Genomic DNA, 21,123 nt, shown 5'->3' on the forward strand with positions numbered 1-21,123 from the left:
ATTTGAGATAATAAGATATAACAATATAACAGACAAGAAAAGGCTAACTTAATTTATACAGCACTATTCATATACAAGGAAAACATAACAAGAGAAAGCAAATATTTAAAGATATGACTTCGTAAAGCACAAATGTGAAAAACAATGGAAAGTTTAAAATGTAGTACCATAAAATTCATCAAGATTTAAGGCCAAAAGACTGCAAAAAAGGAAGAAAGAAAAAGAAAATGGAAAAATAATGGACTTTCCAAGGAATTAAGAAGGGGAAAGTCACCAGCAGACATACAAACCGTTTTCTATACAGCATCAGAGTCTGTTGTCTAAGTAAGGTTGTGCAGAAACGGACAGAGCTGCTATTCAAAGAGCAATAAAGCCTAACTATGAATAAATCCAATTATGTTGGCATACCCGCGACCTCTCAATTTGCTCAAATCTCATTGGCTACGTCGCTGATACTGTGGGCGTACTCGCCTGACTGCCGGCGGTTCTGATTGGCTGTGTGGCGGATGTCGTGGCCGCCCAATCGCATATTAGTCCGCTGATTGGTAGCTGCTCTGTCGCTCATCTGGGATATTAAGGAAGGGGGTGCAAACTGCCAAGATGAAGCACTACGAGGTAAGTAGTGTCCGTGAAACTCTAAACCATCAATGGGACGCCTTATGGGGCCAAAATATTATTAATTTTACCAATGTGGAATTTTCCGGTGTATTCTTCTAGTGTGAAAGCCACCAGAACAGTCAACTATAGAGTTTTAAAAATGAGCAGGGACTACAGCATGCTGCAGCAACACCGCCTGTCATGGGCTGGTTGCTATGACCGAAGCTTTGTGGCCTTTCATGTACGGAAATTAACGGCTGTATCGGCAATTATCGTGTTTGAAAGTCAACTTCCACCCACAGTATGAGGAAGTGTGTTTTGAATTTGTGAAGTTTTCGATATGAACTGTACGTTTCTGTGTAGGATAATGCGCCGTCTCTGGCTGGAGTGACTCAGGCGCTTCTTATCTTGTTATTACAACACAATGCAGGTGAACAGTCAAGCGCGCAATCTCAGCCCTGTTTCATTAAACCTCATGGCTTGGGTGCGATTTATTTATTTATTTATGTTTTAAACATCTCAAAGTCAGTCACTACTCAGAAATAAAATACTGTGGCAGCCAGTCTTGACTGTGCAGAAAGCCTTGTTTTACTCTTTTTACATCACTAATGTAATTAATTAATGTTTCCTGTGGTACTATTGCACAACCACAAGCACTGAAAGCTCCTCTACATGTTAAGAAATAGTTTCATGAGCACCAAAACCCATCAGACAGGATTTGAAGCAGCTTGACTGAAACTGACCCAACCAGTGGCACCTCCACCTCCCCTCCTCTCTGTAGATAGGTGTGGGTTTTACAACCTGGGTGAGGAAGAACAAAAGTAGAATGATAAAAGCTGAGTTCATGAAAAATACATGGATTGATACATTTTCTTTTAGTGAAGAAGTTTTTATTTCATAACTGTGTGAGTCCTTTACCTTTCAGTGTTTGCACCGGTGTGCACAGGTCAATATGTCAATCATAGGCGACCCCTGATCAATCTGCTTGACTCACCTTTTAATGGCTATCTTCAGTTATGACCTCTAGAGCTAGATCACCCTTGGCCATGCCCTTGCCTGCAGTTGAATACCACTAGCCTGCACATTTTTGAAGTATTATGAAGCCACTGATAGTGCCCACGTAGTAACTAGTGGATGCAGCGCTGCACTGACTGAAATATGTGACTCCTCATATTCTGTGAAGGTCAATTATGGAAGAAAAACTGACAGGTGGATCGACAGATCAGACAGACACTATCTTTTCTGATTACAGCTATCAAAATCTGTGATTGTTATGAAATACTCTGAAGTCACAGTTAATAAAAATACAGCTTGTGACCTTTTTATCAGGTCACAGAATATCACAGGTCACAGTATATGGTGCAACACCAATAAGCAACTTTTAGTGAGTGCAAAGGTTTTTGCACATGTGGTCACTGAAACTGAATTAGCCAATATACTGTATATGCATTGTTAGACTGGGTATGCTAATTGATTTCAGAAAATGATACACATAATCAACACATTAACTAGTGCAAACCTTCAATGAGAAATGTTCACATCAGTGTGAAATTTGAAGAACACGTGAAGTTTACATCTTGCACTTTGATATGAAGCTAGGGCTAAATGAAGAGCAATACAGTATCAAACTAAAAATTATTTGTTCAATTTCTTTCCAGGGACACTGTTCCCAGTATCTTACATGTAAATTGATCTTAATTTGTTTGCCATTTGGGTCATTAGACCAGTTTAATCATAGTTTCATTATATTTACACCAGATAGCACCAGAGAGCTGCATCACCTTCAGTGATCTCTGTCTGGCAGTGCAAACATTCCCAGATTGTCTGTTTGTCTGTCTAAACATGCAATCTTTGATAGATTTCACAAGTAGTCTCTTACCTTGTGACATCATGGACAGAAAGTACAGGAAAAGCCAGCAAAACTATGCTTCCACTCACCGGTCAGTGTCGCAATTAAAGCTCATTTCTCTCTGCTTCACCCTCAGCCCAGAGCGCATTACCAGGACAGACTGTCACTGCCAGACAGAGGCTTTATATAGACGAGATGGGGGAGATGTGGTGGCAGTGGGTATGCCTGGCACAGAGAAGACTCAGATGTGGTTAATTCCCATAAGTCTCGACTGCAGTATCATGTGTCTTGCCTTTTTTAAGTATACATGAGTGTTTGCCTCAGGCCACAAAAACCTAATGATTAGCAAGTTTAGGCCTCTAGGACTAAAATTTTTTTGTTTTGCTTTTTTAAGGGTTTTTTTTTTTGTAATGATGCTTGCTTCTCTACATGTGACGCTGTGATAAGTGTGCATACCAAAAACAAAAATCCAAATTTGGGGCAACATAAGGATGTTTGGGTGAAATTGATTTAAAGTGGGGTTTTTTTTTTTTTTACATAACAGAACTGTCTATATAAATATAGAAAGAAAACATGTCTGGTGTAAAACCTACATGTTGCCACTTGTGACTATATGTCTTTCATTCATTATGGAAACTGTATCTCCAACTGTTGGTCATTAGAGAATTGGAGGGTGCGGAGGGGAGGGGGGGGGGGGGTGGTGGGCTTCACCAAGGGGAATGCCCCAACTAAGCCATGAGAGTCTGGAGTATTATCACCCCTTGGTGGCAGGAAAGGGCGACTCCCTCTGCGTGTGACTGAGCGATCTGGCAGTCAAGCTTGGTTTCAAGGTACAACACGCTGTAGTATGGACATGGATGACTAGCTGAAGCTGTAGATAGAAGTCATTGAGGACCGAATGACAGTCCTGCAAAGCGTAATCAATAGTGAGCCTGTGACATCATACGTAGACATAGATGGGTGGGGGGTCTGGTTATGCAGAGTTAGCAATAGATGTTTATATTTAGCTGGTGAGAGGAAGAGAGGTGGTCAAACTATGAGGGGGGGGGGGGGGGGGGGGGCTGCTGTTGGTCATAATGCCTCTCCTCCTTCTTCCCACTTAGCCAGAGGTTGAGAGGTGTCAGGGGTCATTAGGTGTCCTTTTTTAAGGAGGGGTTATATTTCCAAACCAAAACAGCAGCTCTGAAATGAAGCCTCTGCTCTAGAAGTTTCCATCATGAGTTACTGTATATGCAGATGATCTACTGTGGACAGTCTGCCAGGGGAGCGCTGGGCATTCCTATGTATGCAACTGTGCACACACATGTGGCATATGTCTGCGCTCCGGGGGTCGGCTGGCAGTTAAATAAAGCAGTGCGCCAGAAGTGAAGGAATGAGAGAGGGCAAAGAGGGAGGGAGGGTGAGAGAATGACAGAGAGGAGAAAGAGGGAGGGGCAGCAGGGGGGGAGACAGATTTATTTCCACAGCTGAGTGCTGCCCCTCTCCTCTCCTTTCCAGCTTGGCGAGGATCTGGGATAGACAAGTCAAGAGGTGGAGATTGACGAGAGAACTGAGGGGAAGAGTGAGGGGGAGAAGGGAATAAACTGAGTCCAGGAGGAGGACTGTGGACATGGATGCCCTAGCATTAGAGGCCACCAGCGGTAAAAAGGCGCTCAACGGGGCAGCGGCGGCTGCCCCTATGCTGGTCCCACCCCCGGTTAAACGCAAACCTGCTAAAAAACCTAAAAAGGCTGTTGTTTTTTTTGAGGTGGAGATACTGGATGCCAAGACCAAGGACAAGCTCTGCTTCCTGGACAAGGTGAGAACTTCTTCTTTTTCTTCTTTTTGTATTTAAATAGTTTCCATCTCAATTTATTTAAGTGTAATTATACCTCACTAACCCCAGCTCTGCCATGAGTGTCTTAATGACTGTAGGTGCACATTTGATTGGCCTTGTGTCTGAGCGTGTGAGAGTGTGTCTGTACGTTCATTAAAGGCGACGTGCGATTTGGCAGTCCTACATTACTGTAAAAAGTGTGTGTGTGTCTCTAGAACACATTGGAGCTGCTATAGTTGTATTCGTTACTGTCAGTCAGCTTTGTGAGTGTGACCATCGACACAACATGAGACACAACACTGCTGGGTTCAGTTACCTGGGTATGGTACGTGTCTTTGGCACACGCACACGAAGGGGGTCGACAAAATGTCATGAATAACTACCGCAAACGAGTGTGACAACCCTGGAATAAATTCTACCCCCGTTAAGCTTTAATAGTTTAGTTTAGCTTTCGGAGTGTGTCAGAGAGCTGCTCATTCAAGTCTGTAGTCAATTTTGAGGCACCAGTTATCGTATGGGACATGTGATACGAGGTACAGTTTACTTTACAATAATAAACCACCACCGCAGTCTATGGACTCTGCATTCATTAACAAGCAGTGTCCACATCCTGTGAGGCTCCTGTGGGAATTCTGTGTCAATGTATTCCTGTATAATATTATAGAATTCATAATATCAGTAATGATATTCATAATATTCATGTCTGCAAGCCTAATATTTGTACAACTGGAGGTAGTACATATAGGGTTGCACTTTTCTCCTAACAATAAATAAAATGTGTCCAGACACTTCACCTCTCTGTGTGAAATGTTCATCACTTCATGTTCCAGGTCGTCAGCAGTTGTTTCACTCTAGTCCCGCTAGCTGCTCTGTCTCAGGTGTTTGAACGAGGTGTATCCCACATTGTTACAATCCTAAAACTCTGAAAAGGTCTCTACTTTTGAAATCTGGCAAAGAGATTAAAGAATTTAATGTTTTTTGTCGATCTTATGATACCGTCTATGAACTAAATAACATACATACATGAATGTCAGAATATAATTTATGTCTTTGTTTATACATTTGAAAACCGTTTAAATTAGAACATTTGTTGTTGGATGGCATTATTGGTTTTGATGGATTAGGAATTTGTTTTGGACTCGCTTGTAGCAGCACAACGAATCAACAATTTCAATTTCAATTTATTTTATTTATATAGCACCAAATCATAAGAGAAGTGATCTCAGGGCACTTTCATTCACAGGGAAAGGTTTTAAAAACGTACATGAACAAAAGTTGTGCTCTTTCATCACACCGTATAGTACAAGTAAAACACACAGAGTAAAAAGATGCTGAATAAAAAATTATAAATCCAGTAATCATGGGTGTAAGAGGAAGCAAAGTACAAATATGTACAGGTGTTGGTGTGTAATTGTTTTTTTTTTTTAATTAAATGAGGTATCTAGTTCTCTGATCGTCACAGTGGTAGCAGAGTCAAAACCAGACATCTCTGCAGTTCATGTCAACACCTTTTCTTGATGGTTTGCAGGACGTTTAACATCACTGGCAGCAGTACTGTGCCAGATTGCACAGAACAACAATCTTTGCACTACAGTCTGGTTTGTGGATTAAAGTCCAGACTAAAAGGCATCAGTCAAATTTATTTTGATAGAACGTCTAAGCGTGTTTTATCAGGTATATTTACAGTAATTATAACTTGGCCTGTACTTTGTTATTATTGTGTTAGACAGCATTAATTTGTTAGGCCTGTAGGCCAGTGCTGTAGCTTTAGGAGGGTTCAGTATATCGTTGGTGTGAGGCCTGTTGGTGTGTGGCGGTGCATTAGCCAAGTTTACAGTGGTGTTACCCTGTCAGCCAGGACAGACTCGGCTTATCAAAGGCTGCTCCTCACGACTGACAAGTGTAAGGTGCTATCCTTGTTGGATTATACCGTGTTGTCGGATTAGCAGAGTTTCCATGGTGATGGCATCCACAATCTTAACACCTTTTTGGAGAGGCAGTTTCACAGTTATGACTGATATAGATCTGGATCTGGACAGAGGGCCCTTTGGGGTGACTGGTTTCCTAAAGTGGGTTAACAGAGTTAGAAATAAAATTGAAGTCTTCGTATCATGTCTGGGTCAGGTTTTATAGGACAAACTCATAATCGCAGTACTGAATGAAGCCTGTAGAAAGAAGGGGGGGCCTACAGGGGTCACAGAGAGGTAGTTTCTTAATGATGTCATCCTGCTGAAAATGGCACGTGGTCCTCAGGACGACACGAACAGAAGCTAAGTCAATTACAGCTGCAGGCTACTACAGCGGGGTCACACAGTCTGTGAGGGAAGTCACTTGGTGAGTTCAATAGAAAAACAATTACAAAATATAAATCATATTTCTAATTTCATGCTGAAAGCATTGAAATTGAGGAAATTATCTCTAGTTTATTTACATTTCGTTAAAATCCCCTGAAAAATAACTCTTTTGGCCATTTTGTTCTAACCATAGTGCTGAGATTATTTATAGTATTACTGTACTGTTTATACTGAACAAGGCCATAAAGTTGTTTAACACAGGACTGCCAGTTACTAAGCATCTGATGACACATCTACTCTGTTTTATCAGCCAAACTCAATGCTCAAATTGCTTTGTAATGATACGCTGGTTCAAAAGTAACTTATCATTTAATGTCTGAGGAACGACGAAGTACAAGGTGCAAACATTTATGCTCTCTATCTGTCTGTACTTTGTTTGGTGTAGTTTGGCCTCTCACACACCTATATGTAGATTCATGAGCTTCTCTAGAAAGCCACAGAGAAACGTATTTATATATTTTTTTCAGTTTTGCTGCTTTTGTCTCCTCTCGTGTCACAACCTTGCTTGGACACTGTGATTGCATTATACAAGTATACATTTCACAAAAAAACATCTTAGTTCTCCTTGTCCAGGCCAGCAGGCAAACACAGGATCAACACTAAAATGCTTTGAGAAACTTGTCACTGAGGTCATAAATGTCAGAGGCTTGAGAGACTTTTTATTGCAGATGTCTGAGCTGTTACAATGATGTCATGCAGATTGTGTGTTTTCACGCTCATATAAGGAAAGACTAATAGATTAGGTCTTGGTATTAAACTCAGTCACTGCGCTCCTGCTGTACAGCTAAAGAATAAAATGATTTTCACGTTTGGACTTTATAATTTGAAGTTTCAGAGACTTAAAACTTGCATAAGGTAGAAAATGTATCATGCACAAAGGATGGAGGTAGAGATTATGTTCATTCATCTCAAGCACGTTTCAGGTCTCTTAAGTTTCTTTTCATAACCTACTAAAATGAATAGAAACAGTTGGTTAAAGGCAGTTAAAATCTAAACATTTGAAACAGGTCAGGAAAAGTCAAAAGTGCTTCACAGGTAAATCTAAACATGATATGTATAACAGCAGAATACTAAAATCATTTTTAAAAGAAAAACCATAAAGACTGGCAGCACTGGGCAGCAGGAATATTAAGTGTACACCTACCATTTATAGTAAATTGGCTTAAACATAAAAATTCCCCTTTGTGAGGTCAGTCATAAGGTCATGATGAAAGGTTTGACAACCCAGGTAAATTATACTCTGTTTACACCAGGCATTAACATGCATCTGTTGTGATCAGATCACAAGTGGAAATGTTCTGTGTTCTTCTACACATCCAAAAGCTCAGCTGTTAAACACACACACACACACACACACACACACACACACACACACACACACACACACACAGTCCAGGTTCATACAGTGAAGCAGCAAAACTAAAAACTGTATCAACTTGACAGGACAGAAGAAACTATCCTGGGGAAACAGAATTAAACGTTTTAGCTTCTGAAATATTTTTTAGACAGACAAGAGAAAAACAATTGATTTTCTGGTTTTGGTTTAATTTCTATTCTGATTGTTGATTTTTAAGATAAGGAAAGGATAACAGGTTAGGGGAACGAGAAAAACAGGAAAACATGGGAAGTGGATTTCATTTTTTTTTAATTCACATGAAAAACAAAATAATACATTTCTTTATTCTGTTACCAAACAAGTGGAACACAGCTTTGGACGGAGGCCGCAGTGCCCTTCCCATGCCAAGTCTGTCAAAAAAATAGAGGACATCAGTTGAGTAGGTGGTCCTTCAGTGTGGCCCAGGACACATTCACATTCACACTGCTAAATGAATGTGGCCACATGTGGCCCAGACCACCTCCAAATGTGGTCTGAGTGATCAGATCTCAAAGCGTCCTCAACGCATCTCGGGTGTGTTCACACCTGTACTTAGATCGGATCACTCAAGATGCATGTTAATGCCAGGTGTGAACAGGGCCACAGAGTAACAGGAACTAAAGTCTCAGCTGGATCCTCAAAGATCCTCAAAGTTTTTTTTTAGAAAAACACCTAATAATTAAATTCTGGACTCATTTTGATTGGAGAGATTATAAGTGTCAGACGGTCAAAAATATTCCAAACAAAATATGTGACAGTCAACATAAAACCCTTGAGGCTACAGTTTTCACCACACTTTAAAGCTACAGCACATATATCTGCTCTGTAAATCACTGGTCCTGTGTGTCCTTTGAGAAATCAGAGGGGAGAAATTTATATTTCATATTCTTTGATTTCATGATGGTTCCACCGCTTTGGTCCAGACAGAAGTATCTCAACAACTACTGTGATTGGATTGCCATAAAATTAGACATTCACGTCCCCCTGCAGAATGTAAAGACTTTGATGATCCCTGACTTTTCATCTCGCTCCGTCATCAAGTCACAAATTTGAATTTGTCCAATACTTTTGATTTATGACCCAATACCTGCTGAATTAAGGATATTCACATCAACTTCAGCTGTATTTTGTGGTCGGTGCTAATTAGCAAGGGTTAGCATGCTAACACACTAAACTAAGATGGTGAACATGGTTAGCATCATCACCTGCATCATCAGCACGTTAGCGTTGTCAAATGTGAGCATGTTGTCATGCCGGTGTTAGCATGTTGCTCAGCCTCACACAGCTGCTAGCAGATTTGCATTTGTGTCCTCTTGTTTCTGTGTTGTTGCCATTGTGTTGATATTTGTGGTAGTTTGGCCATTTGCTGGCAGCCTGGCACAAGGTCGTGTACTTTGGCTGTGGTTATATGCGTGTGTGTGTGTGTGTCTAGGCTCTTTAAAACCCTAATACCAGCTGTTAAATAGCCCGCGTCCATGGGGTGTGTGAGCACAGCCAGAGCTAAATTTATCACTAATCACCATCATGAATGGAAAACAGGGTTATTATCTGTTCCTTTGTGTGTTTATGTCTGTACATGTCCCTCTGCTTATTTATTGCGGTGTTATTTGTAGGTTGAGCCAAATGCCACTATCGGGGAGATCAAGTCTATGTTCCACAAGACCCGTGAGTGTCATCTCTCTGCAGGCGACTAAAGCCTCATAAATCAGATTCAAGATCAAGTAAATCTTCAAGCTGCACATAGAAATACTTACTTTATGTCCCATCTTAAGATGTCTGTTAAGTATTTATATGACTGTTTCAGATCCTCAGTGGTACCCAGCAAGACAGTCCATTCGCCTCGACCCCAGTAAGTCAGCAAAAGTGTGATGGGTAATCAGTATAATTAAAGAACGTGATGATCGATAACTATAATTTAATGTAAATCTCAGTGTGTGTTTTTAAGTTGACGTGTGTGTGTGTTTCAGAGGGGAAGTCTCTGAAGGACGAGGATGTTCTGCAGAATCTTCCTGTGGGAACCACGGCAACGTTCTACTTCAGAGACCTGGGAGCTCAGATCAGCTGGGTCACAGTGAGTACAGTCCAAACACAGGGACAGTCAGACCCAGTCCAGAGTCCTGACAAGCCCACATTTTATCAGAGCTCGAGTGGGATCAAGCAGGGCTATATCGAGATTTCCCGCTGGGTAAAAAAGGACTGTGTGTATGTGTGGGGCAGAAGTTTTCCTCTTGACTCTGAGGTTAATTTGCTGAAGTTACAGTCGCTGGGAATTGGAGGAGAGGCACGAAGTGACTGAGATAGGAGGGAAGGGAAGCAGAAGGTGGATATTTATCTTTCTAAGACATCAGCAAGTCAATAAATCACCAGCATGACAACAACAAAGGCTAAAAATGAATACAAGTATGTGCTCAGTGTTTGTTTATCTGAGTTAAACTGAGTCTCCAGGCTGAGGGAGAAGAAAATATAACAAACTTCATTAGCACTAGATAATGTGTAACAGCTGTGACTCATGCTGTCCTGCTTTCTGTCTTTTCCTCAGGTCTTCCTGACCGAGTATACCGGTCCTCTGGTCATCTATCTGATGTTCTACTTCAGAGTTCCCTTCATCTATGCACCCAAATATGACTTTACTACCAGTAAACACTGGGTCGTACAGTGAGTGTCTCCAACACAGGCCTTCACAAATATTTTGGGAAATGCACAGTTTACTTCCTTCACGTATTAACTTTCTTGCAGATAATCAGATGAGAAGATCAATACCAATCTGATGTCTGTCCCTTAAATATTTAGCATCAGCCAGCAGCAGGTTAGCTTAGCTTAGCGCAAAGGTGTCAAGCTCACTAATTTACAGGTTGTATCTTGTTTGTTTAATTAGTTTAAAATCAGTTACGGTGGGTTATGTGTGGGTCAGTTTCTTGGCCAGGCACAGTGATTTCCTGTAGTCTTTGCTGGTTGCTTGTCAACCTCACAGTGACAACAAGACTCCAGGAGAGACAGAGATACAAAGACAGATATATAAGGTGGTAATTAGAGAGCTTTAGAGGTGCTGGTAGGCAGTTTTGTTAATATTGGACCGAGCCTGGTGAAGCTGTTTGCCTCTGGAAACGGCTAGTCATGCTCTGTTATGCTAAGCTAAGCTGACCCTCATCTTTCTCTAGGCAGGAAAGCCAATAAGTATCCCCAAAATACCAAACAATTCCTTTAAACCATGCTTTTTCATATCAATGTGGAAATGAGCCTTAAAATCCTATCTAGACAGAGCATGATAAAACAGTCAATGAATGATTTGTTCTCACTGAGAGGATGCCATGTACCAGCAGCCTTATTTTTTATACATTGTGTCTCTGCTTTTTCCAGTCTTGCCTGTATGTGTCACTCTTTTCACTACGTGAAGAGGCTGCTGGAGACGCTGTTTGTCCATCGCTTCTCTCATGGAACCATGCCGTTACGCAACATCTTTAAGGTGAGATACATTCTGCCACTCACACACCGTCACATCTTTCCTTACATTAATATCTGCAAAGATGTCATGTGGGTTACACGGAGTAAAAGCTGAATAATTAACGGAAGTGTATCTACCACCACAAGGAAGTCTCGATGACAACGTTCCCATCACATTCTCTGTTTCAGAACTGTACCTACTACTGGGGCTTTGCAGCATGGATGGCCTATTACATCAACCACCCGCTGTATACACCACCCAGTGAGTATACACCTACACGAACCTGTTTGTCACTGTAACTCCTTTTCATCTGTACTTACGTTAATTGTGTTTTGTTATAGTCTACGGGGAGCAACAGATTAGACTGGCCCTCATCATTTTCTTGGTAAATATTCATCACTTTGTTCTTTAATTTATAAAGCATCATTTGATTTGACTGATGAGTATAAACAAGGGTGACATTTACTTCAACTGTATTTTTTTAAGATGAGTTTATTTAGATACAGGCCCTGACTTCATTTTTATCAATGATATATGCTCTTTTTTTCTTAGTTCTGTCAGGTCGGGAACTTTTCCATCCACATTGCTCTCAGGAACCTCCGTCCGCCAGGTACACACACCAGTCACACTTATACATCTGTCGCTCAAACACACAACTGTATAGTTACAACTACAGCTGAAACAAGTAGTCGATTAATGGATCAACGGGAAAAATAATCGGCAACTATGTAGATCATTTTTCAAGCAACAAAGCCAAACATTTCCTTAGTTCCATCTTCTAATTGTAAAGATTTTCCTTGATATGTCCTTCGATTTTGATGTGTTGGTTGGACAAACAGAGAAATCTGATACCATTTTGTATACCATTTTCGTAATACCGGGCTTTAGGAAACTGTGATTTTCACATTTTATATTTCAATCAATCAATCAATTATTTGAAATCAATAATGAAAATAATCATTAATAGCAGCCTTGTTTTGGCCACAGTTATATTTTCTGTATTTCAGCTCCTAATAATATTGAGGAAATAAAATTAAAAAATAGGTTTTGGTAACAGTTCTGTAAATCACTTCTTATTGAAATATATTTGTGGTCAACTGGTTGCTTATGACGACAGACCCAAAATGTAAACATAAGAACGAGTAGGTAGATTTTTTTAAAAATGATAACTTTCTTTGACATTCTCTTTCTTTCTTTCCTTTCTTTTGCTCTCTTCATCCAGGTTCCAAGACCAGGAAGATTCCCTATCCAACCAAGAACCCCTTCACCTGGATTTTCCTGCTGGTCTCCTGCCCCAACTACACCTATGAGGTAACATGCTTTATTTAGCATGTGATAGCTGAAGAGTCTTACTGGAACACAGAGTGATGAATTATCAAACTAAGCTTAAGAGAGTACTTAACATTAGTTACACAGCTGGAGGTTTAAACCACGTAGTTTATATTGCACCATTTGTTTTTCCCTTTGGTTGACAGAACACTGAAGGTTTTGTTAGTGTTAGACCTGCAGCTCCTGCCCTCTGGTGGTGTCAGTCTGTATGTAACACCCCTCCCTCCTCCTCCTCCTCTTCCTCCTGCAGCTGGGCTCCTGGCTTGGCTTCACTCTGATGACTCAGTGTCTTCCGGTGGCCTTCTTCACCTTGGTGGGGTTCATCCAGATGACCGTGTGGGCCAAGGGAAAGCACCGCAGCTACCTGAAGGAGTTCCGCGACTACCCTCCTCTCCGCTCACCCATCGTGCCCTTCATCCTGTAGAGGACCACATAGTCACTCCCTCACCCATTCAGCTCCAACTCTCCACCCCAAAAGTGAAAGGGTGCCCTCCTTTTTTTAATTTCCTCCTAAATCTACACTGGATCCACACTTACCAGACCGACTGAAAGAATCTAACCCCACCCCCCAGCCCAAATTTTCTTTCCCTTCCCGTTCTTGATCCCTGTCATGTTGAGTGAAAATGTAAAACACTACACTTGCTAAGTTTTTTTATTACCCACAAACAAACCCTTTCTGATTGGTTAATTGATGTGTGTGCATTTGAGCTTCCAGAGCGTTCTTTACTGTACATAAATAGTGTAAGTCGGAGAGATGTCCCACCACTCTCATGACATCTGATACTGTTGTTTTGGGGCTGAATCTGCATCTGGTGATATACAGCAAATCTTGAATTGTTCCATTTTGATATCCATTAATCTAAATTTAAAACCATGACAGCATTTAATTTTGTTGATGTCTGATGAAGTAATTTATTAAAAAAAAGGTAAACAAAATGTTGCTTTGCTCAGTCATGTGCAGTATTACAGGTGTATCATTAATGACTTTAATCTACTGTGTGTAAACATGTGATATTTATTCTACATACTGTAATGGGAAAACCAAGTGTTAAGTTAAATGACAAAGCTTTTGTCCAAGCCATGATTTGTGAATAATAGCTAAATTCTTTCAGGGAAGTTAGAACTCAGGACCGCAGAGTTACGTAACATTTAACATATTAATGTAGTGTCATCAACAGGCAAAATGGTCAATTTGCAGAGTCGGTCAGGGTTGAAATGTATTATCTAACATCTAAGTTTGGCTGCAGTGACATAATGTGTTCAAGATATATGACAGTTTATGTCAAACAGGCCATACCTGCAATAGTTTGGTAACCGAATACAGGAAAATGTAGATTGAAAACAAAATATGAATAACTTATTCAGACTCAAGTATTGTGTGTGTGTAATAATTGGTAAAGACAGATATGGGAAAATATTCATTACGGTGGGTAATCTATTTTAGTTGTAGTCTAACTAGGCAGAAGTGTCCTGAACAAGGGTACAAGTGTCTCACAGTTGAGGAGTTTTTCCACCAATGGCCACATGGTGGTGCTGACTGACAAAGACCAATCATTTTGTCCCTGGACCATGGACTCCTCTCTAGAAATCAAATTAAAAAACAGCTGCCAGAAAAGAACGGGGTGTTTAGACATTAATCAAGACTCCGAGTGTGTAGAGCTTAAACAAGATTGTTTAATGTGAACAGCAGCGGGTATATACAGAGAAGAAATCAGTACTGCTCATGCAGCTTCAGCCTGGGCCTCAATCCTCTTCTTCCTCAGCTGGAGCCTCCTCTCCCTCTCATACTCCTTCATACGCATCACATAGCTGGAGACAGAAACACACGGAGTACACAGTTAACAAGCTGGATGTATATATATATCACATTTTAACAAGGACGGGAAATTGAGGTTCTTGAATTCACTCACAAGTGCCGTTAAAAGTTTAACTCACACTGAAGAATGCTCTGACTTCAAAAAATATTTTTCTTTATTGCATTTAGAAATAGTACAATGTTTAAAGCCCAGCTACAGACTAGGCATTCAAACAAGGAGAAGAATATATCCAGATTTCTGAGTTTTTGTGGGATTTAATTGTGGATTTTGATTTTAGAAAATGGAAATTTCTTAGTTTAGACAATCCTGAAAACATGTACTTGAGTCATACTACTTAGAAGATACTAGCCAGTTAAAGTAGACTGATTTCTTGGGCTTTTGTTGTGTCCATTTGATTTCATTTTGACTGTATTAACCTCAGTTTTCTCTCTATACATAACAAATGGCCTTACATATAGTTAACCCATTAAAAAGGGTCTGCTGAAAGTTTTACCGTCTAGAAAAGTCAGTCTTATATAAAAAAACCCCCAACCTTCCGCATGTCTCAACTCTTTCTCTACTGTAACACACTTACTCCTGGTGCTCGCAGTAGTCCCAGTCATGTCTCTCATGCTTGCAGGCCAGGAAGTTGGGCCAGTTGTCTCGCTTGCACTTCATGAGTTTCAGGAGGTGATGAGCACAGTAGTCCCTCTGCTCCAAAGGCAGCTGGGCCAAATTCATCTGGTCCTGGCTGGCTACCATCTCTGCCGAAGGGATAAAACATGTTCAGTCATCTTTCAATGTACAAGGATCTGATGTGAATACATATTCTGATAATATACATGAGTCAGCGGCTACACTGTGACTTGGATTTGGTGTTAAATGATACTTGAGAGAGTTTCAAGGAGTGGTCGAAACTGTGTTATACAAGTCCGGTCCAGGATAGACTCTACATAGTTTTCGTAGCATTTAATATTCTCGATGTTGTAACTCTTTTATACAAACATGGGGTTTCCTAACCAACCCAAAGCCCCTTCCATGCATCAAGCTAAAAGTGCACCATTCATTAATTTGACAAGGTGACATTTTTAAAGTGGGGTCCATTGACAATGACTTTATGACTGTGGTTATTTATGCTTAAGATAATATGTCTAAATCTGGTTTATTTTCATTTACTGGTTGCAGCACCATCTCAGATTGTGTTCAACGTTTGTCTTTATAATGTTTGGGTCCAAAAACTAAGGCTTGTAAAATATTTTAGTTCAGTTCCAACATTTTTATATTTCTTGGACCCTTGATATTGTTAAATTTTTACTCCCAAAAACATCTTATCTTGGAAGCCATGTTTGGGAATTATTATCTTGAAAAGTATTATTCATAGCCTCATCAAACTTTGTAGGATGGAAGACAAACATGTTCTCAGTATGACTGAACCATTAAGTTTGTACTGCATACCTATCGATTACAAAATGCCTAAACAAGAGTCACATTGAAGGTATTTATAAACCCATTTTTTGCACCCATATGGTATCAATCTTTTTTTTTTCTTCAAATACAATCTTTTGTTAATTTTGTGCCAGTATTTGAGCATTTTCATAGGACCAAAATGGTATGTGGGGTAGAAAGTAGAAACATGGAAATGTCGAAATAGCTTAATGTATGTATATTTAGTGTAAAAAGTGCCAATATTCTTCCATGTTCCCTTCATAGATAAATACACATAGTTAAAGGTTTTGTTTTAACTCCATTCATAATGAATAAACAGGGTCTGCCTTTACTATCTATACTTCTGTGTCCCAGCCTCTGAGATACTGATTGGAGTAAAGAAATACTGTTGTGGTTTCTGTAGGCTCATTTTACTACAGGTCATTAAACAAGCTATATTCTTTACTAACAGACATAGCTTATAGCTTTCTAATGTTCACTCTGTAAATTTACATGCATAAACACATCCAGCCTTTTATGTGGAAACATATTGAGATACTCCCACTGGAGCCTGAAAGGGTCATTTAGGATACCACTTATTCCTCCTTATACCAGAGGTTTTATCAAAATATTTCACTTGTTTTCAATATCCAGGACCTTACTGGAGACACAGTTCCCATCGCAGATGCCCTTTATTCCAATGAACATACTGAAAACATGTTTATCCTTTATTTCTTACTATTCCTATGGCACAGGAATTCAATAATCATGGAGATACTGAGGCAAAACAATCCTAAAATGGATGTTTTTCTGCTAAAAGTAAAATATCTCTCAAATCTATTTTTGTATGAAGGAAAAACAGAAGGACGCTGGCACTTTGTAACCTTAATAACCACACATCAAGCTATTTCCATCTAAATATGTTCCTACTGACTACTCCACGTACCATTTTGGTCCTATGAAAATGACCAAAATATGCTACCACGCTTTCTTTTATTCATAATATCTTCATGTCCAATAGTGGTAGAGACCTCAAATATTGGCACAAAATTAATAAAAGATTATATTTGCAGAAAAAATAATGATTGATATCATATTGGTGCAAAAATGTTGGTTTATAATACCTTCGCTATCACTCTCATGTAGGAATTTTGCACTTTTTTCCAAATCTAGGGCCTTATAGAAATAAAATGGCATGCAGTATTTTTAATGGTTTTGGCAAACAGAACACATGTTTGTCTTTCATCCTACAAAGTTTGGTGAGGCTAGGAACAATACTTGTCAAGATATTAATGCCCAAACATGGCATCCCACATAAAAGGTGTTTTTGAAGCTATAAAAATTTGAACAGAAATATTTTACAGGCCTTGGTTTTGGGACCCATTCATGATACAGACAAGGTTTGAAATCTGAGACGGTGCTACAACAACTTTGTCTGATTTGACACAGAATGACCCTTCTGTGTTTGGTGCAGCTCCAGGATTTGTCTCAATAAAACATCACATCACAAGAAATAACATTGCATACGTTTTTATGTGTATTTTACCTTTGCATGAATCTGTATCTATACATTAAAAAACTACCAAAATACCTGCTAAATATAAGTTTAGTTCAATATTCACTATTTTCTAGCAAGGCGTGAGTTAGTGGGCAACTGCAATGTGGCCCCAAATCACACTGTACATAAAGAGCTCCAGATCCCCACAGGCCCTGAAGGCATCAGATTCAATATGATGATCAGGACCAACCAGGCACCTTTGGTAGCAACACACTTCATATATACATATAGCGTTTGTTATTTATTAAACAAATATATCGTAGGAGTTTTGTTTAGTGTGTCAAATATGCTACAAATGTTGTGAAAATCAACACAACAAGTCAGCTGACATTTGATTTCAAACTGAAATCTAGATTTCAGAATCAGAATCATCTTTATTGGCCGATTATGTTTACACATACAAGGAGTCTGACTCCGGTTTAGTGGCTCTCAATGTACAGAATAACAACAAAACAATCTTCAGAAAAAAATACACAAGGAATGATAATATGTATACAGGTGAAACCATTTCTGTTAGCTGTAAACGGGATACAAATAGTGCAAAGAAGTGAAGAGTGCTGAGATAAATATTAAATGGTGAAAAATGGATTTAATTAGAAGAAGGTAGTTATGTACAATATATATACATCCTGTTTAAATATACAGTAATGAGTGAAATGGAATGCACATTTTGTAATTTAAACTAAATGAATATATATATAATTTGTAGGTGCAGAGGGTATTATAGTGTTTAGGGTTATTGCACAGTGCTACAGTGAGTTAACTGTTCATAAGTGTGACAGCGAGGGGGAAGAAACTGTTCCTGTGTCTGGTGGTTCAAATGTCTTCTGAAATAATTGAGAATGTCAGCTAAAAAAGTAGTTTACATTAAACATATAATGATTAGCTTGTGACTTGTCAAATATATAAATATCTTGTCTTTGTCTTTATCTGTTGACTTAGGAGGTTACAGTATCAACATATTTTGAGTCTATCCAACTTATAAACAATAAAAAATGTGCACATACAGTTAGTGTGCTCCAAGAACTCTAGAAATCTAATTTTATTGCCTAACTTTTCTGTTATATTTATGTATTTATTTACTATTCTTATTTTTACTCTTTGTCCTGTTAACTGTATCAACAAATTGAAAGTGAAGTCATGTCCTTTATGTTATCTTCATTTTATTATGATGCCTACTTGTTTTCTGTTACTGTCTTAACGTCACACATGTCGTCAGTGGTTCTCAAAGTGGGGTCCGGGAACCCCCAGGGGTCCTCGGAGGAGTTCTAGGGGTCCCCAGCAAAAAGGGGAATAATTTATTTCCACTATAATTCCATTCATAAGTAACACAATGACAAGAAGTATGACTACTTTGGTCATGGGTTTCAAACACTTTCTGTATTAAAACATCTGAAATAGGGATGCACCAATCCGACTTTTCAGTTCTTTCAGTTTTCAGTAACATCTAGGGCTCTAATAAACCAAAGAAAATCTTGGTCAACTGAAATCATACATAGTCTTCAACTAATCGATTAGTCACGGGGGAGTGATTGTTGGATGTTACGGGACAGAGTGAACTCAGCAGCCACATATTTCTCCGTTCTCTATTTCTCTGTTTAGTGTCTTCAGGTTAGGCTAACCCATGGTTGCTAACTTTGGAGCTAACCCCCTTCACTTTTCCCAGGTAATGACACAGAGGTTGACTCATGTTTCAGAACAGCGTTGCACAGAGGTTCCCAAATGCTATTGTTTTCTGAATGAATGGATATTTGGCTTTATTTTTGGCATTAAAAAAATATTTTTTGAACGCTCCATTTAAAACACACCACTGTCTTCTGTAATCTCTGGTTAAATGGCCCTCTCTGCATACTCATCCTGAAATACACTGGTTTACGCTTATTTATAAAACTCTTCTTGGATACTCACCCCCCAATTTAAGTCATTTATTGAAGCCAATATTTGTGTCCAAGAACAACACACGGTCTTCCTCTTACGTCGAGTAAATGCCTCTAAATCCAACACATCTTTGGCCTGTTGTCATTCCAGTCTGCTGCCGCTAATGACTGGAACTTGTTACAAAATCACTAAAACTGGATAAGTTTATCTCAGTCTCTGCTTTTAAGGGCCTACTTATGGATATTTTCAACGACACTTGTAAATGTTTTGCTTCTATTTGGTTAATACTTGTGTATGTTTTACTTTACTTACTGTTTACTTCTGTTTGATTAGTTGCTCTTCTTTTTGTTGTTGTCCCCTGCCCTCCTTCCCCCTTTCACGTGTCTTCTGACACTTGCCAGGCCGTCATTATAAATAAACTGTTCTTAATGTCTTGCCTGGTAAAATAAAGGTTAAAAACAAACAAAAATATATATACATTTGTTTGTTTATATATGTATATATATAAGCCTGGTGGGGGTTCTCGTTGTTATAATCATAGGAGAAACACTGATTCACTAAACGTTCAGGTAAACGTTCAGTAAACGTTGAGTACAGGTTGACCCAGCAGTCTCCATCAGGTTGAGCGAGTTCACAGTTGTGAAACAACGGAGGTGTTTTGAATACACCCCTGTTTTCACAGGTAATTTGTTAGTCTGTCCCTGCCGCCGCAGGAAATGGATTAATCCTGGAAAGCTATTGATGTAGCACTTTTCTCCTTATGGAAGTAACACGGCGATTATTCGACCACTGAGAATTTGATCGGACGAGAGCATATCGACCAACTAATCGACCAGGAGACTACAGCCCTAGTAACAACACAGATGACATTCAGCGTCAGTTAACGCAGCTTTACGGCACATCTGTAGTCTTCGTAGAAATAAATGGGAGCTTCTAGTTAACATATGCAGCTAAAGGTTAATGTTATACCATGCTGACTACTTCCAGTCTGCAGCATGCTGCAGTTTGTGAGCATACACACTAACCTCTTTCTTTTCTCTCTGGGAAGCCGAACTGAGGGTCGAACTCGTATTTCCTCGCCGGGTCCGGCTCAGTGTCCGTCTCGGTGACGTACCGTCTGACCAGGTGAGCTCCCATGGTTTAAGCACTGTTAGCTAAACAATAATAATGTTTTCTGTTCGCTTTAAACTCCGCTATAAGCTAGTGTTTCCAAAATTATTCAGCTATCTGCCATTCGGTCACCTCCACAAGCCCGCTGTCTCCACTTCCGCCTCTCCCCGGGAAATAACAGCCGAGCGGTGTATCAGAAACACCGTCCCCGTAGCCAAGTAACAAAGGTTCCGCTGACAACTTAAAAATGTCATTATCAATATAATGACGAAATTACTGATTCAGTTATATATTTAACCCTCATCTTACCAACATATTTAACATACAAGGACTACCGACTGGTTCCCAAGAATAAACTACTGTGAGAAACAACCATCATAGCAAAATATTAACTTATTTCTACTCAAATCATTAGTAGTTATGTGATTAATATCATCAGAAAAAAACAGATTATTATTATTTAAGGAAAGTTACATATTGTGTAAGATGAAAATATATACTTTTCTTTAATACCAACTGCACTTTTTATCTCGAGTACAATCTTTCCACAGAGCCACCATAGTGTGTGATACTTTAAATTGGGACCCATGGCAA

The 21,123-nt window shown here is 39.4% G+C and overlaps 2 protein-coding genes across 6 annotated transcripts; one reads left to right on the forward strand and one right to left on the reverse strand.

Moving 5' to 3' along the window:
- The first annotated feature begins 538 nt into the window (after positions 1-538).
- Positions 539-13,698, forward strand: tecrb (trans-2,3-enoyl-CoA reductase b). 5 transcript variants are annotated; one of them, XM_044346020.1, is made up of 12 exons: positions 539-615; positions 4,194-4,244; positions 9,605-9,656; positions 9,796-9,840; positions 9,959-10,062; positions 10,531-10,646; positions 11,349-11,454; positions 11,622-11,694; positions 11,775-11,818; positions 11,986-12,043; positions 12,656-12,744; positions 13,013-13,698. In XM_044346020.1, exons 1-12 carry the CDS (start codon positions 601-603, stop codon positions 13,184-13,186), a joined length of 927 nt encoding a protein of 308 aa, XP_044201955.1. In that variant the 5' UTR covers positions 539-600; the 3' UTR covers positions 13,187-13,698. The 5 variants fall into 5 exon arrangements, with proteins under 5 accessions (XP_044201955.1, XP_044201954.1, XP_044201957.1 ...); XM_044346019.1 differs by lacking the exon at positions 539-615 and having other exon boundaries at positions 3,944-4,244; XM_044346022.1 differs by lacking the exons at positions 539-615; positions 4,194-4,244 and adding an exon at positions 6,575-6,596.
- Positions 13,699-14,416: 718 nt separating this feature from the next.
- On the reverse strand, positions 14,417-20,743 carry ndufb7 (NADH:ubiquinone oxidoreductase subunit B7). Its single transcript, XM_044346029.1, has 3 exons — positions 20,445-20,743; positions 15,154-15,322; positions 14,417-14,571 (listed from the first exon to the last, which is right to left on the reverse strand). Exons 1-3 carry the CDS (start codon positions 20,554-20,556, stop codon positions 14,484-14,486), a joined length of 369 nt encoding a protein of 122 aa, XP_044201964.1. The 5' UTR covers positions 20,557-20,743; the 3' UTR covers positions 14,417-14,483.
- Positions 20,744-21,123: the final 380 nt, after the last annotated feature.

The sequence above is a fragment of the Thunnus albacares genome, chromosome 3 (assembly GCF_914725855.1).
Source record: "Thunnus albacares chromosome 3, fThuAlb1.1, whole genome shotgun sequence".
NCBI classification, from domain to species: Eukaryota; Metazoa; Chordata; class Actinopteri; order Scombriformes; family Scombridae; genus Thunnus; species Thunnus albacares.